Source organism: Ursus americanus, chromosome 12, assembly GCF_024610735.1.
Source record: "Ursus americanus isolate L20-20 chromosome 12, mUrsAme1.1.p, whole genome shotgun sequence".
NCBI lineage: Eukaryota > Metazoa > Chordata > Mammalia > Carnivora > Ursidae > Ursus > Ursus americanus.
The window spans coordinates 45614657-45632635 of record NC_142138.1 but is presented as its reverse complement, the minus strand read 5'-3'; the positions used below and the strand labels follow the sequence as shown (position 1 = coordinate 45632635).

Sequence of the window (17979 nt, the reverse complement as noted above, 5' to 3'; positions counted from 1 at the left end):
ATATCGTAATACATTCACTGGATGCAACACGCACAATTTCTATAAATAGCTCCAGTGACTTTGAGAGACATTGCTCTCTTGGATAATTTTTCCCCTTTAATTATTTCTTTTTTGGGAAAATACAAATTGGGCCTTCACACTTTTAACTACTCATCTATTCTGTTCTTCCAACACTGTATCAATTTGCTGACCTAAAAACTCCTAATTGCTGTCCTCACTCTTCCTATGGCATCTAAAACTCTTGATGGAACTCTACCTGATAATTCCCTTAAGATTCTACAGACACTCTCAGACCTCTTTTTTTTGCCTTCTCTTGGAATGTTAATATTCCCTGAGGTTTCCTCCTTAGCTTTTTCCTCCCAAATTTTTATTTCTACTCCCATCACTCTTAAGAATCCAAGATAGTATTTAAGTAAGTAACATATACCCTTACCTCACTACTCTGTAGGGCCTCAAGCTAAAGTCCCCCAAACAAGCTCTACCTGCCTTTCCCTTCTCCTACATCTTGCTTGCAGCTGCCAGACCTTCTAACTTGGTGAGTAACCTCATCACCCACTGGCCAACCCAAGAGAGAAGCTTTAAGCTTACCTCTCCAAGCTCATCACAGGCACTTCCCTCATTCCCATCTGTATCGTATGTTCTGCCATACTGCAAAAACTATTTCCTGAACATGCCATTCAATGAGGTTGGTCTTATGCCTGGCAAGCCTGACATATCTAACAGACACCTACTCATCCTCCTCAGAGCAACTTAAATATCACCTCCAATTCTTCTGGACACTAAATATTTTATTCAAACCTCTGACACTGGACTTATCATTCTACATTATAATTGTCTGAATATCTATTTTTTCACTAGATTGTAAACCTTCTTCAGCTGGAACTGTGTCTTACTCATCTTTTTATCTCACTACCTAGCACAACATGTCTGGACTATAATTTGTATTCAATATTTTTTAATTGTGATTGATTCAATGCATTTCAACAGTCAATGTAAGAATGGGCAAAGGAGAGAACTAAAACATAGTTTCTACCTTTGAGAAATGCAGAATCAGATAATAATTTAGGTATTATAAAAATGTAATAAGTACCATAAAAATATCACAGCACAAAGACAAGAGGGATTAGGCCTATTCACTTGTTTATAGGAAAAACAAGCTAGAAGAATGATTAAACCTAGATCATAGGGTAGCAGAAGGTTAGCACAGCAGACAAGAAAATTCAAATAAAAAACTACTTTCCCCAGTGTTCTGGAAAGTAGCAAAAACTACCATATAAATTATATATTAATCAGTTACAAGATGTGTATGCATACACATGTGCATATATACATAGTACAGGCACACTATTACACGGTTGTGTAATACATACATAAGAGTAGCACCACATATTACATGACTAAAGTTATATTTCAATGAGAATACTCAGGGAAAATTTAAAGGTCATTCTTACCAACACAAATATTAGAAAGACAGGGTAATAAGGCTCATGAGATAGTCAACCATTTATATAACTATAAAATTACATATTATATACAAAATCATTATATCTAAAGGTACTTCCTATATTTTAACATTCAAGTTTCATATTAAAATGGCTTCCTCCAAATCTCTTTTTAGACATTACTTTACAACAGTAAACACATGGATGTCAATGTTTAAGCACTTCTGGTTATTAATGCCACAAAAATTTTCCAAGTATCTGACTTAAGGAAAATTCAAACACCAAATTAGAGTATTTTTTAAGTCTTTAAGTATTTTTTAAGTCTTTTAAGTATTATTTTATAACTAGACTTTATAAAAACACATTCTCTGAGACACATAAAAATTCCTACGAACAATCCAGCTATTTACAACATAATATTACAGCAATTTAAAAAATAAACTCACCTGAGCTCCTATTGCACTTGTTAACTTGAAGATATACAAAACTATGTCTAAAAATGGCTGTAAATATTAGAAGGTAAGAATTAAAAAGTAGATTGTGTAGATTGATAGCTAATAAAACAAGATAAATATAAGATGCTATTCAACATTTAACACATAATTGTCAATATGCAGAGTTCCCGTTATATATAATGCACTATAAACAGTATATAGCTCAACAAATACATAAAGGAAACAGTTCTTATTCTCAAGAAACTTAAAATAGAGACAGCATGACCAATGTCTACTGACCATCAAGTGGGAAAAACATTTATCATTTTCCATCAAGTAAGGTAGTTCTACCGTGATAATTAAGCATTAGTAACTTAGTAATTTCTCAATGTAGTGTAAAGACACCAAATAAAATGATCTCAGACATAACCTCAAATCTAGTACCAGCTTTTCTGGTTTCTATATATCTACACCTATGAAACAAAGGGCTCTTCCTGAGCGTGATATTGCTTAATTCTATTACTTTATCACAACATCCATATGTTTAAATAATTGAATGAGCCTATAATTTTCAGATATAAAACTCAAGCTTCTAGAAATAAAACAAGATATTAATATACTGCTCCTTACACACACAGACAACTCAAATGACATAACAAAAGCTTTTACATATCTTAAACTGTTTTTCGAAAAACCCCTATTATATTCACTTTAAGTCTACAGCCACCCCTTTCTGTTGCCTTCTACTAAGATTAACCTGTTCTTTTTTGCCTTATAAATTATCAAGAAGCTAGACACACTAGAAAAATGTAAGTACATTTAAAAGTTGACAAAAATGACTCATAATTTAAGTCACTGTTCAAACAATGAGATGTTTAAAACAGTAAATATACTGTAGTGCAGAGCCCACTACAATTCTTTTATATTTTTCTCTATTACCAATGTGACAAGACCTGAGCTGTAGAGTTGCTCAAGTTCCAAGATGTAAAGAATACATAACAATGTCTACAGAATTACACAAAATTTGTATATATATCCCCCCCCACACACACACACAAAATAAACTTCAAAACGTGGTAATGGGAGCAGAAAAGAAAGCTGAATTAATCAATAATTTATAACTGTCAAAGTGCCCAGAGTATGGAATCAGTTAGCGAAGGCTTCTGGAAAGCTGAATAAAAAGTTTGCATGAAGAAAAAAAAGGCATCCCGGGGCGCCTGGGTAGAGCACTCCTTAAGCATCTGCCTTCGGCTCAAGGCGTGATCCTGGCTTTATGGGATCAAGCCCCACATCAGGCTCCTCCCCTGGAAGCCTGCTTCTTCCTCTCCCACTCCCCCTGCTTGTGTTCCCTCTCTCGCTGGCTGTCTCTCTAATAAATAAATAAAATCTTTAAAAAACAAAAAAAAGGCATCCTAGTGTTGGGCCTATCGTAATGGGGGAAGCTCTTATGGATACACAGCACTTTTCTAAGAACTGCCTGTCCTCCCTCCATCCACATGGTTGAAGCCTGAGCATTCCTATTCTTACAATGTGACCCAACCCCTTGTATAGTAATGGCAAAGAAGACGACCTAATAAGAAAACTACAGCCAAAGCTGTAAAGGGTGGTGAGTTAAGTAGTAAGATAAATAAGAACTGAGGAAACTGGCAGGAAATAACCTGGTTAAGGCCTATCCTCAGTCTCAAGAGCGCTGGCAATATTCTGAGGTGGGGGAAAACAGGAATTACAAAACTGAAATCAACCAGTATCTTGGGAAGTTTTTTGGCCATTACTCAAATGATCTATTAGAATTAGAGATACTGAAGCACAGAAATGGGCAGAAAGAAGTCCCAGCCTAGTGTTATGGATTTGGAACTGGAAACGTAAACTGACAGTCAATTCCTAACAATTGCCACAGGTCCACAGGTCAAGTGACAAAAATTCAAATTTCTGTTGTTTTATTGAAATCAGCCTGCAAACTTTATACAAAATCTTTATAAGACACTAAATTCTTCATTCTTGGCAAAAGCGCCTCACAAAAATAACAGAGAAAATTAAATAACTATAGCAAAACTATTGTAACAACTCTCATTTTCTTTTTTTTTTTTTTTAAAGATTTTATTTATTTGACAGAGAGACAGCGAGCGAGAGAGGGAACACAAGCAGGGGGAGTGGGAGAGGAAGAAGCAGGCTCTGAGTGGAGGAGCCTGATGTGGGACTCGATCCCAGAACGCTGGGATCACGCCCTGAGCCAAAGGCAGACGCTTAACGACTGCGCCACCCAGGCGCCCCAACTCTCATTTTCTTTTAAGAGCACCTACTATGCTATTAAGTCCATCACATCAATTCTACATAAATTTGCTAAGAGTTGAAACTCAACAAATTAAATAATTTTTCAAAAGAACAGAAAGAAACTTACCTTACTAAGATTTGAATACAGATCAACGACACTGTTACAAAACTTTTCTACATCTTGTGTAAGCAGCTGGTCTGGGTTGGCTATTCTGTTGTCCAGATTTCCCATTTTATAATATGTGAAAGCTCTAAAAACAGGTGTAAGAAAACAACATTCAAACTAATGATGTTAAACATCAAACAATTCACATTCTAGCGCACAGTGCAAATTCACAGAAACAGAAAAGTCTGGAGCTGGAAGAGACCTTAAAGGTTGTGCTTAGGGACTTTAGAGATAAGGAAGCAAGTCCAGAGAAGGATGACTTGCAAATTAATGGAAGCGCCAGGATTAGAGTCTAAACTGCTGAGGCTTTTGCCTATGTCCTTCTGGGTCTAAGAGAACTTCCTTAAAAAACATATCCAATACAAAAGAAAAACTTCTCTATCTCAATATCATAAGCATTTCTATTCAATTTAAGTATTTTTAATATAAAAATAGGTTATCACTTACTGGAGATACTCCTCATAGAGGTATTTAGTTAGTCTTACTCGGAAGCACAGTTTGAGCTCATTTAACCCAAACTTCAAGAAGTTATTAACTACAGAGATCTGAAACAAACAAACCACATATTACTAGGTTTACTACATTTCTACTTACAAAATTATCATTTATTTCTCTAGCATTGGCTCTGTCCCCAAATCCCATGGTTTTTATAACTGAGAGTCCACACTGATACAATTTGGTTCTGTTTTACTCAGAGTGTACAAAGATACAGAGAGAACATGCTAAACCAAATGCAATTGGCTATATTATCCTGATATATTAAAACTCTACTTGAAACTCAATTTGGAATATGTTAACATCATTAATTATGAGAAGCATCTTGGTACTTCTTTTGCAAACAAACAAAAAGCCAAATCTGTCCCCTTCGGATCCAAAGTAAAGAAGTGCTGACATTTATGTTTCTATCTTCTGTTTCCTACTACAAGCACTACAACCCTAGACAATGAATTCTATTTGCATTTGTTAAAAAAATACTATCAATTTCATACCAACTAGCACCATTTCCAGATTATTTCTAGAGTCACCTTCTCTTTCCCATCATTTCATTAAAATTAATTCTTCCATAGTTCCAAACTCACATTTACATAAACATTTCCTCAAGAAAACAATGGTTGTCCACTGAATCTCCATCTTTTACTCACCATCTACACTGCTTATCTCAAATTTTTTAAAGGTCTAAAAGCCATGTACATGTATCCTCAAGCTTTATTAAATCTCTGACATATTTTCTAATTAACTGGATTTCACAATCAAGTTTTTTTTCTCCCATATTTACAATATTAAAATTCTTATAGTGCCAATAAAATAAAGAACCAAGCTAAGAATATCACTTGTGATTTAAACCAAACACTGACCTTTATCTTTCATAAATTCAGATAATAAATTCCAATTTCACTTCAACTACATTAGTGGTTCAAGTTACTATGATAATAAGTTTATGGCCTAAAGCAATGGTTCTCAATCAGGGTGATTTTGCCACCACACCTACCCACACCCCAGCCTCCTCGGGACATTTGCCAATGTCCTGGAGACATTTGGGGTTGTTAAAACTGGGAGAGGGGCACTACTGCCATCAAGTAGGATGCTACTAAACTTCAGAGAAACCCTGGCCTAAAGGTTAGACCAAAACAACACATAGGGACACATCCACATATGTAGACAATGAAATAGAACCCAACCTAATTCCTTTTTTACTATCTAGGAGAAAGGCTTACATTGAAAAATTCTGCTCTACGTTACAAAACTAAACTTGAAATAAGAACTTATTAGTACCGTAAATCTTTAAAGTAAACTTAAGAAGTAAAAATCTCAGAAGATTTTGTAAGATCCAAATTTCTCCCTATGTAAAGATTTTTAAAGAATTACACTTACGAGAGGCATGGCAGCGATGAAGTTGAATAAGTATCTCTTGAAATCTTTCCTGCTACGACCAATGATACCACTGCAAACCACCACATGCAATGTATTAGTTGCAAAAGAAGCAATATTTAACACCAAGAAAACCTGTAAAGCTCTAAAATTGCTCTTGGAAGTTTTTATTGACTCAAAAGAGTCAATAAGAAAAAAAGAGGCTGAAAAAACATTTTTCATGTAGAAACATGTTTCCAACTTTTGAAATTTGATCATTTTAAAGAGGCTTCTTGAAAATCACTCTATAAATGGCAAAATTAAGTAACAATGATTTCCTTGGATCTTCCCTTTGTAAAAATGGTAATTTAAAAAAAGGCTTATGCTGCCACAAAAGGGGTGTAGATGGCAAAACAACCAACAACTTTATAGAGCCAGCAATGGGTTACTATGGATGAAATAAACTAGTATTTGTTTTGAAATATTTTAATATCCTGATTCTCATTTGTGTGAACTAAGGGCAGAGATAGCCTAATGAGAGATCAGCCAACTCTCACTGTAACAGGTCAAGGGTAAATATTTTAAGCTTCTGTGGGCCAGAAGGTCTTAGTTCCCATTATTCAGTTCTGCTACTGCAGAGGAAAAACAGCCAAGAATGAGACTGGCTGCATCTTAATACAATTTTCCCAAACGGATGGCAGTGCGATTTGACCCGTGGAGCCTTATCTGCTGACACCAGGACTAAATCCTAAGTCCTCTCTAGCAGACTCGCGGGGTTCCTCAGAGCCTCAGAACGGTTCTCTAGAGGCTTCAGACCTGTTAACACACTTCAACTAGACCAACTCCTCTTTTACATTTTTTAATTTATTTTACACATTTCTCTGTTCTAAAAATATTCATTAAGAACTTCTTTAAAGGACGCCTGGGTGGCTCAGTCGGTTAAGCGGCTGCCTTCAGCTCAGGTCATGATCCCGGGGTCCTGGGATCAAGTCCTGCACCGAGCTCCCTGCTCAGATGGGAGACTACTTCTCCCTCTGCCTCTGCCTTCTGCTCCCCCTGCTTCTGTTCCCTCTCTTCCCTTCTGACAAATAAATAAATAAATAAAATTTTGAAAAAAAAAAAAAAAAGAACTTAAAGTAAGAATTCTACTGCTTTTTGAAAACCATTATATCATATAAGGATCTCTGAGTACCATATATCTATGATCTACTAAAAAGATATAACTTATTTGTTCACATACTCTTTTTTCAAACAATATTTATTAATATTCCCAAATGTAAGTAAAATATATTTGGAAAACACTGCACTAAATGATTGAAACCTAGCTCCACATACGAAAAAATGATACAGTATATGACGCAGAAATAATCTGATTTTTATGAGGGAGTAGGTGAATAATGCCACGTAATGTTAACTGCTCTTTGAGAGCAAAAAAGGTGCATGGTCAAATAATTTTGAGGAAACTTGGGTTAAACAAAGCTAACAAATGTCTTTATCAAAGACCTTCTCAAAACTCTTAATGTAACATGAAACTTGTGCATTAAAACTCTCTGAAAGGGTTCTGCAGCATGTATTATTTCCTCTGTCACAGCTGGCATTCCACAGAACATACTTTGGGAAACACTACTTTATAGAATGACAAAAAAATTATTAGTCCAATTTTGATTAGAAGTGCTAAACAATTTTTTTAATTTAAGTTGAACTCGAAAAAAGCTAAAATAGAACCACATAAAAATGTTGTTTCTAGAAATAAGAATATTGAAAACAAGAGCAATGAAGACAGTACAAAAAGTTTAGAGGTTTAGATTAAAATTGTTTGAACCAAACTTCACATAAAACCAAAGTGCTTTAGTACTGCCCAAGCTGTGAACCACACAGGATTACAGAACTTGGTAAAGCACATGCTACCATTCAGCAATGGTTACCATTGGAGTAGCAGCTATAAACTTAAAAAATGGTTTCTTGAATAAAGCCTTATTTCTGCTTATTATTCCGCTGCAAAAGAAAAATAATAGTAAAGAGTAATTTTACAGTTTATATCATATTACTTCTAAAACATGTAAGGATCTTTATAAAAGATAATTTGGTGATATTTAAATGATTTTAAAATGCCTTAGTCAAATGGGTGAAAATAAAACATATCTTTATAAATACATTATAGCAGCAACAAGGTATGAAGGATTCTCCTCTGTATCATGGAATTTCCAGTTTCTACCTTAAAGAAGGAGTCTGTCCCATTAAAATTTGCCCATACTCCAAAGTCTTTAGCCACTGCTAACAAATAGGCCTAAAAGATGTAAAGGATATTAAAATGTACATTAAGGACCAGAACGAGTCGCTTTCAGACTTTTTTTTTTTTTTTTTTAAAGCAGAAACAGATGAATCTAAACCTCTTTGGAAGAAGCAAAAAGGAAAAAACAGAAAAATAATTTTTTAAGATTTTATTTATTTATTTGACAGAGAGAGAGACAGCCAGCGAGAGAGGGAACACAGGCAGGGGTAGTAGGAGAGGAAGAAGCAGGCTCCCAGCAGAGGAGCCTGATGTGGGGCTCAATCCCAGGACTCTGGGATCACGCCCTGAGCTGAAGGCAGATGCTTTACGTCTAAGCCACCCAGGCGCCCCAGAAAAATCAATTTATAATGTAGCTTTAGTAGCAGGTTAGAGCTATTATGAATTCACGATGTTTAAAAATGTTAAATTTAAGCAAATATCAACGATCTCACACATAGAAGCTCAAAAATATTTATCAAGGAGAAAGTTAACAATTTACCTTAAAATGACTGTTTCACAATTGATGAATACGGGTTAAGAGTATATGGAAGTGGGGTTCCTCGGTGGCCAGTTTGTTAAGTGTCTGTCTGCCTTTGGCTCAGGTCGTGATCCCAGGGTCCTGGGGTAGAGCCCTGCACTGGGCTCCCTGCTCAGCGGGAGTCTGCTTGTCCCTCTTCCCCTCCCCACCGCTCATGCTTGCGCTGTCTCTCTCAAATAAATAAATAAAATCTTTAAAAAAAATTTTTTTTAGAGTATATGGAAGTTCTTTGTAGTGTTTCTGCAACTTCTGTTGAGTTTAAATAGTATCAAAATAATGTTTTTTAGAAACTCTTAGTTTTTTGAGTTTTTTTTTTTCATTTTTTTCTTTATCTCATATCTAAATTTTAAAACTGAGTACCCAACAAATTGATGACGCTATCTAGTAGAATTACAAGCTGGCTCATGCTAGATAATAACCCTCCTCTTGTCCATCATCACCAGTTAATGTACCACCTACTATTGCAATGCATTTTCTCCAGGGCATTAAGATGGTGAGAAAATTAAAATCAGCATCTATTCAATTAAGGTTGGAAATCCCTAGTTTAGAAGAGCAAATATTCTTTTGGATTACAAAAACATGAAATCACAAAATGTAAATAAAAGGAAAAAAACTTTAAAAAATAAAAATAAACTACTCTTCTATACTATAAAAAGGTTATGCAAGGTTCTTTATATGTAATATGTGACTTTCTACAGACACCTAATATGATGTTTATTGTGGATATAACCTGCATATTTTGCTATTAACAATGCTATAGTTGGGGAGCTTGTATTTTTATTAACAGATATGGCACTTGGATAGTAACGTCATCAAAGGAAAAAATATAAAACTCTATAATCATGTAACAGGGCATACATGTCTTCTCTACATTATACAAAGGACTCAAATTACGCACACAGCTCATATAAGCAGAACTTAGCAATAAATCTGATCTTTCAAAGCTGATACGCTAGCAGCAACAAATAAACCCCTCAATTATGTTTACGACAAACTTCTTAGACTTTGTTAGAGGATTCCTCACTAGGGCACACACACAAAAATGACCAGACTCTCTTTCTGAGCACCATTCAGGGAGACCAGATAATCAATAAGCCCTTGACTTGGCTTCTAGCGAGATTTTTAGCCCTTCACTTTTAAAGATGAATAGACAGGCAAGAGTGACAGACACGAGGAAAGCCTCTAACATGAACAACAAAAATGAGAACAACAAAGGACCAAGGAAAAACAGAAACAATGCAGGAAGCTAAAGAAAAAAAAAAAAGTCACACACTTGCAAGAATGATTGCTCTAAAAATGAGCATCCACACAAAAAGGTAACTCTTGGAAATAAAATGATGACAAATACAAATTCACTGGATGATAAAGTAAAAAGAAATTTCCTAGAAAATAAAATGTCAGAGATGGAATAGTAGAGAAATCATAAGATAATCAGATGATCAGCCTAGGGTTCCAACACTCAAGTAATAAGGATTCCAGAAAAAATACAGAAAAAAATAGAGTGGAAGAATTTTTTAAAAGCACAAGAAAATTTCTCAGAATGCAGAATGAGTTTCTCAGTTGAAAAGAGCCCACCTAGTGCCCAGCATAGTGGGGAAAATTCACAGCGACATTCAGGAAAATTCCTAAATACCAGCAATACATCCACAATAAAAAAAAAATCATAAAAGCTTCCACAGCAGGGTAAATACAGATCCATTGCTAAGGAAGAGCAAGCGGCACAGGAATGGGCCTCCACACCCAATGTGGCAGCTAGACCAGCAGTGTTTAACCATAGCTCCACATTAGAATCACTTGGGATGTTTCAAAAACTAATGACTAATTGAATCAGAATCTCTAGGGGTGGGCACAGGTGTTAATCGTTCTCAAAATTCCCCAGATGATTCTAATCATTCTGCAACCAAGGCTGAGAACTGCTGAGCTCTACAGAGGACAACAGGTGATGCTTTCAAAATTCTAACAAAAAATTATTTCCAGGTTGGAATCTATAAACATAGCTAAACTATCAATCAAGAGTTCAGGTCTCGAAAATTTACTTCCATTGTGCCCGTTCTCAGAAAAACACTGTACATGCCAAAATGAGAAAGTGAACTAAGGAAAAGGAAGACAAAGGATTCAGAAAACAGGTTATTTAACACAAAAGAGAAAGATAAAAGAAATTCCCAAGATCATAATTAAAGCAAATTCAAACTGAACTGCTCTTTAGTGGACTTAAAGTGCAATCAATACAGATTAGGGCAGGAAGACAAGAAACTAACAAGAGGTATAGGGTGGAGTGGTAATAGACAAAAATCAAAAGATTACCTGGTGTGTATGACCATATTACAATACTGAGAAGATTTTACAGTGTTGTCAATAAGCTTGAGCTGAATTAGTAAGAAGTAGGAAAAGAACTAAGATACACAGACAAAAACTTGTAATATTTAAATGCCAGGAAAAACAAAAAGTTGTATATCAAAGAAACTACCAAAGTACAACATGTGGCTCAGTGGTGAACAGGCAAAATCATGTCAGCAATAAATTCTGACTTAACAAAAAATGCAATAAAATAACACAAGAGGATGAGCGTGGGCATGGGTAGGAGTGTAAAAGAGCTAATTCTCATCTTTCAAAGTAGTAAATAAATGTGTACTCTCTAAAGCTGAAAAATCTAGGACAGTAACACAAGTTACACTGAAATGCAGAGGTAGAGATGAACAGTAAAAAGAAAAGAAAACAACTGGCTCTGGGAATGGCAGTTACAAGTGGAAGAATGGGGCACAGAACTGATGTGTTTGTGATTAAGTCCAGTAACACTATTTGATATTAAGCTGTGTTCATGTATTACTTTGGTTAGAAGAAAGAGGCCGGGCACTGACCACAGGTTTCAGGGAGACCTGTGTTGAATACATGAGCCTACACAATTACACATGTTCTGAGGCATGTAGTTAGGGTTTTAATCCTATGCAAATAACTTTCTCTATTCTCCTAGAGATGAGTCAGAAAACATGTGCATAAAGCGTTCTTCCTCATCCTACAAATCCTGAGAAGCAAATCAAGAATATGAGGGGGGAAAAAAAACACCCTAATTCAAAATACGGGAGCAATAAAAAAAAAATTCTAAGTACTGTCATTCAAAAAGTTATTAACATTAAGTATTTTAAGAAATTTTCTGATAAAACACTGCATGCCAGGAAACAGAATTCCAAGAAAAATGTTTTACTCTGACATTCAAATTGGTATCATGAGGAATAAAATCTTTAACAGATAAATGTTCATATACCGTTACTAGAAGTTTTTAAATGGAAAATTATCAATTATAGTGATAATATAATATGTACAAAGACTATAATGAAAAAAACATATAAAGTACTAACTTCAGAAATTGAAGGAAATGTCCACAAATTGGTTTTTTCCTTCTAATAAACATTCTCAGTATAATTCTCTGAAATGCTTTGATATTTTCCTCCAAATTATCTCATTAATTTTAGACATCCAACTTGGTGACTTTTTTAACCCCCGCTATAGCATTTATTATACTGCATTTTAATTTGTTTCCTTGTCCCTAACTCTCTATAAACTGTCAGCTCTGCAGGGCTTGGTACAGAGTCTCTCCTATTCACCAGTAGATCCCTATCACAGAGTAGCACGGTGCCTGGCACATGGGAGACACTCAATAAACATCTGTTAAGTAAATGAACAAATACGTAATTTGACTTAAGTATTTATACCTAACTGAGAATCTATTTCTTGCTTAAGATAATGTTAAATATGAGACAAATTAGTATTTTGTACATATAGGAGGAAGGTGAATAGAAAAGTACCTTTCAATGAGTGTCCCATTTTGAATCATCCAAACATCACAGTATGTTCGAGACACCAGCATAACAGCAATAAGTACCAAGTAACCTGTCTAAAATAAACCAGGTATAGTAAATTAAATAAATGCATTTTTAAAAGTTAAAAGAAACATTACCTTGGTAAAGATTTTTTATTTCTAAATTCAAATCTTTATTCTGGCTTTAATACAGTGGCTGACATTTTACTTATAGGCAATTTTTAAATATAATTTTAAAAGAATTTAAAAATATAATATAAATGAAAAAAGCCTTATACATCATCTAATCTAACTTTCTCATCCAGAATTCAAAAGTGAATCCCAGGCAGGTCAAATGACTTGCTTACATACAGCAGTATAACTTAGATTACCTGAATCACAGTGTACTGTGATTGTCTTATATTTTTAATACAGAAGTCTAATAAAGAAAAATGACAGTAACTATTAATGTACAACTGAGCAAATACTGAAGGCTAAAATTGTGCCTAATGGAATAAATTTGGTTCAATTTGTTGGAAAAATCTCTAAGACTTCCACTGCCCTCAATTTAGTGATTAAGGCAAGATTTACATATAAAAAATAAGAAAACAGCATAGTAAATAAGTATATTTGCATCACGTCATGTGACAACTGACAGAACAGGAAGGCCTGGGTGGCAAAGGAGGGTTATGATGTTAGAAATACATTAAACAGACCAAGTAAAACAAAGGAGAGAATGAAGATTATGAGTGAAAAAAGATAAAGGATTTAATGAGAAATAGGAAATAGATTGAGACCATATGGATACCAGTATTGCATATCCAGCAGAGTTTAGTAGTTTAAACTACTGCAAGCCTCTAGGTAGAACAAAACGTTAAAAAGTGTCATTTTGAGAACATTACTTAAGCAGTGCTGTGGAAGATGGATTACTGAGGGGAAAAGACGAGAGGCTGAGTCAGGAGTCTGTTCTCTCTCTGAGATGAGAACCTATCCTCCAACCTCTAATACACACGCACATTCAAAGCTGACTATACATAAATCTTCTAAATTGGAAGAATAATGACAGTAACATAGAAGCTAAAGTCAGGGAAGAGGGCGTGTGGCAGCAGAGACATTTGTTGGATAATACATTTAAAGTCAAAGTTATGGTGCTGAGTGACAACCGCAACTATTACTTACGTAATTTTTGCAAAACAAATACTGCTTTTAAGAAAGGTGAAGGTAATAGAAATACAGTGCTTTAGGTATAGACGAACCAGGGAGTCATAAACACAGAATAATGAAGCCACAAGAAAGGACAATGTCAAAGAAAGCTTGTGTAACTAAGCAGTGATAGCTGCTACCCCAAAGTCTGCCAGAAAGCAAAGATCCCATCTTCCTACCCTAGCCACCCTCTGAAAGTTAAGTATTCAATTGGCAACAGAAGAACCTCTTAATTATAATAAATACTATTTATAGATGTCACTTTAACTGCAATGTTAACTTTTAATTCAGATCTTAAATACAGTCTCAATCTTAAATTAATCATTTTACATATAAAGGTAACACTAGACAAAGATTGTTTATTTTTTCCTTTATTTTCTGTTCTCGGCTTAATTTATCCTTGAAATAAGTACCAACTTTACTTGTCTCACTTTAGCAAAATCTGGCAAACTTTGATTACTGACAATCCTGAAATGCCTTTCTACAAAGGATGTCCTTAGAATCACTATTATTTCCATGATTAATAGGTCTGTGGAATCTCAGAAACCAAAGATTTGCACTGATTTTGGCAGTCCCTCACCTCATGATATATATGAACTCCCATATATCCATATGCAGTATTATCATTTCTCTATTTCCTAAATCAGTTAGTCTCTGTATCCCTGTCTCTCTATCCCTACTTCCAATCATCTGTGATTTCTATGAGAGTTTATTTCTAAGTGAAACCCCCAGTGAACTGGAGTTAAACTTGGATTTTTATAATTCTCAAAGATCGTGTGTAAAATGACTCTGCAGCATGGCTAGGCCTAGAGAAAGCTGGGAGGTTGGCCAAGTTAGGCCCTAGTATCTCCCTTACTAACTCCCAGGGATCTACCCAATGTCTCACATTCATTTTATACTCAGCAAACCCCTGCTAAAAAGTCAAATGAGCACTGAACTGTTAACTGATTAACAGGGGAATTTACAAATCCTTCCAGAGAACCCTGTATTTTAAATAAGAATTCTTCAATCAGGTGGGTTGTAGAAAGAGAAAACTTCACCAAGAAAATAACGAGCATCAAGCTATTTTTTGTAAGTGTCTGTTTTTGTTGGGGGGAAGGGGCAGGATGTCACAGACATGAGGTCACAAAAGCATAAGAACACAGAGCCTGACTACAAAATAGCAAGGACTCTTCTAAGCAGATGATAGTGAAAGAAAGGTCAAAGTCAGGTTGTGATTTGCCCTACAAGAAAAAAGAAGACAAATGCTTTTATTAGGGTTTTAGAAAAAAGACTATTAAGAAAGAAGGAGAAGAGTCAAAAGGACCAATTAAGGGATTATGATAATCCAGGTAAGAAAACTATAGTGAGAACAGTAGGAATGGAAAGGGAGACTAATTTAAGAGAAAATCAAGGAAAAAACATTTAAATATAAGGAAAGGAGCAGATTTAAAAAGTCACAATGAGATCTCATTTTTATTAAAATGTGTAGACACCGCGTTACTGACAGAAGTTCTAAGTGAGGGGCTAAGAGGCACCAAGAAGAAAAAAAAAATCTATCCATATTTTCTAATTTTTCTTCAAGGGACACATATTATCTCTATCTTAGTAGGGAAAAAAAGTTATTAAATTATGTTTTAGAGGTTGATAAGGGTGGAATCCATAAGCCATGATGCAGAAATGAGGAGGAAAGAGAGCAAGTCCAGTGTGATGGGGAAATGTGTGTTCTCTTTGGGGATTACAGTGCTTTAGGAATTACAGTGCTTTGGGAATATCTTATCTTTTTGTTGCTATTAATAGATTACAAGTCTAATGGTTTTTAAAATTTGAACAATGGAAAACATTATATTTCAAGAAAATAAATTTGGCAGAGAAGATAAAAAAGGGGAGCTTCTTTGAAGTGAGACTAACGAACACTACAATATCCATGTTAAGAATGTTTGGAATGAAAAATGACCCAATACCAGTCGCTGAAAGGATGAAGTATGGAAGAGAAAGAGACAAAGGTGATGATATTTCTAGTTCTATAAAAGATGATTAAAGATGGAGAACACAGCATTATCTTATTTTTTAATCATTAAAAATACTCCTTAGATAATGATAAAGGTAATCTTGGTAAAAAGGCAAAGGAAAGGATAATAAAACTTTATTCCTAAAACCAGCTCACTTCCTGAAAATACTGGAGGAATTCATATATCATTTTGGGTATCTCAAAACATATTTAATCAAATACAAAAGAACAACTTTCAAATGTATTCCCTGTCAATGTGACTTATGAACACCTCAATGTAATAAAAAGGTCTGTCTTTCTAAATTTACTCTTATTTTTATTAACAGAATTTAGCTATAATAAAACAATACCATTTAGGGTAGCTGCACTGAAGTACTCTAGTATTTCACATAAAATATAATGAAATACTATTTCATAAACAAGAGGAAACTATTTAAAATCTGGCACCAAACAACAAGGGTACGCAATGATAATAGATAATTTAAAGAAAAAAAATTTAGTAGTCTTCATTACCTACACAAAAAACATTTGATCTGTAGTGTAACAAAAGCTTTATAATTTTATTGTTCTGATCTCATGTAACCTTAAAAGTTAAACACTTAACATTATAATTTCTTAAGACTTACCTCCTTACAAAATGTTCTAGGAACCATGATTTTCAGAATCCGTGTGAGTCTTAAAAAAAACACCTTGTCCACCACAGCTCGCTCTTTTTTCCCCTCTTTCTACATTAAAACAAAAAAATTAAGATATTTATAACAAGTAATATTAAAGAACCACATTTCATCTAAGTCAGTAATAATAACTATCAAAATGGATATTGCATTTAGGGAATGCAAATTTGCACTGCTCTTCAAACATGCTTTCAAGAAAATAAGATGTTATCAAAAACTAAATAAGGAAATGAGAAGTTCTGGGGCCACGTGAATATCTGGGAGAAGAATACCACAAGCAGAAGAAACAGCAAGTGCAAAATGCCAAGGAGAAAGCTCATTGAATTGCTTGAGGAGCAACAAAATGGCGAATAGGGCTGGAACTATAAGCAAGGGATAGTAGCAGAAGATGAGATCAGAGAGACAACTAAAAAATGGTCAAGTACTTACTAACTGTTTATTATCCACTCCCTGATTAAAAGCAGAATGTTTTTAAAATCCTGAACAGGAACTTTCCTGATATTAATTACTGGAAATATTTAGATTCCTACATTTACCATTTCCAATATAAAATCTACCAATTCACACTCTCTTCCTCATAAACTCAAAGACAGACAAGGTTTCTTTACTCCTACAGTTCACATTGTAGCAGGAGAAATACAGATAAAAATAAACCAATCAATTGTTACAGATACAGTAGGCAGGGCTATGAGAAAAAGACTGATTCAGACAGGATGACAAGCAAGAGTTCTTTGGGGAGGTGATATTTAAGCTGAGACATAAAGTGAAGCCATGTGATAACCTCGGGGAAGGAGGGTAGTCAAGCACAAAAACCAAGTGTTGCGAATAAAACCAGTGCACACACTGAAGAGCAAGACAGAATTCCTAAAACAAAGGGAATACAAATGAGAGAAGCCAAGGAGGTTGACAGGGCCTATAAAAGACAGACTCTTGAAACCATAGTAAGGATTTAGAGTTTATTTAGTCAGTGTAGCGGGAAACCACTGAAGGAACTTAAGAGCAGTAATTAATCTTATCAACCTTAGACATTTCTTCATTTTGAAGGAACAAGAAAAAGTGAGATGAATTGGGTATGGTAGAGGCTATTTATTTTATTACACCTGAACTGTTCAGAAGAACATACAGGAGAAACTTCATGCAACAGGCAACACACACAAGAAGGATCTTATCCCCCTACCCAGACCCTCCCCCAACTCCCATAATCACAATTCACTTATTTGTTAACAACTATGCTCTTGATAAATACCCATGGTATAGTAAATTCTATCATTATATAAACTTTAGTGTAAATACATTTATCTAAGATGAGGAACCTGAAATGAATGGTTTGTGTACTAAATTAGAA

The 17979-nt window shown here is 34.8% G+C and overlaps 1 protein-coding gene across 4 annotated transcripts in view; it reads right to left on the bottom strand.

The window, feature by feature from the left end:
- Window positions 1-17979, bottom strand: part of ABCD3 (ATP binding cassette subfamily D member 3) — a 74446-nt gene that overhangs the window by 28593 nt on the left and 27874 nt on the right. For 3 of the 4 annotated variants that reach the window (XM_045801744.2, XM_045801740.2, XM_045801745.2), the window contains exons 3-8: window positions 16587-16685; window positions 12775-12863; window positions 6186-6255; window positions 4761-4858; window positions 4275-4398; window positions 1889-1945 (exon numbers count right to left, since the gene is read on the bottom strand). In XM_045801744.2, coding sequence (XP_045657700.1) covers window positions 1889-1945; window positions 4275-4398; window positions 4761-4858; window positions 6186-6255; window positions 12775-12863; window positions 16587-16685 — 537 coding nt within the window. Of the gene's footprint in view, window positions 1-1888; window positions 1946-4274; window positions 4399-4760; window positions 4859-6185; window positions 6256-8086; window positions 8157-12774; window positions 12864-16586; window positions 16686-17979 lie in introns of all 4 variants that reach the window. The other variant, XM_045801743.2, reaches the window with a different exon arrangement.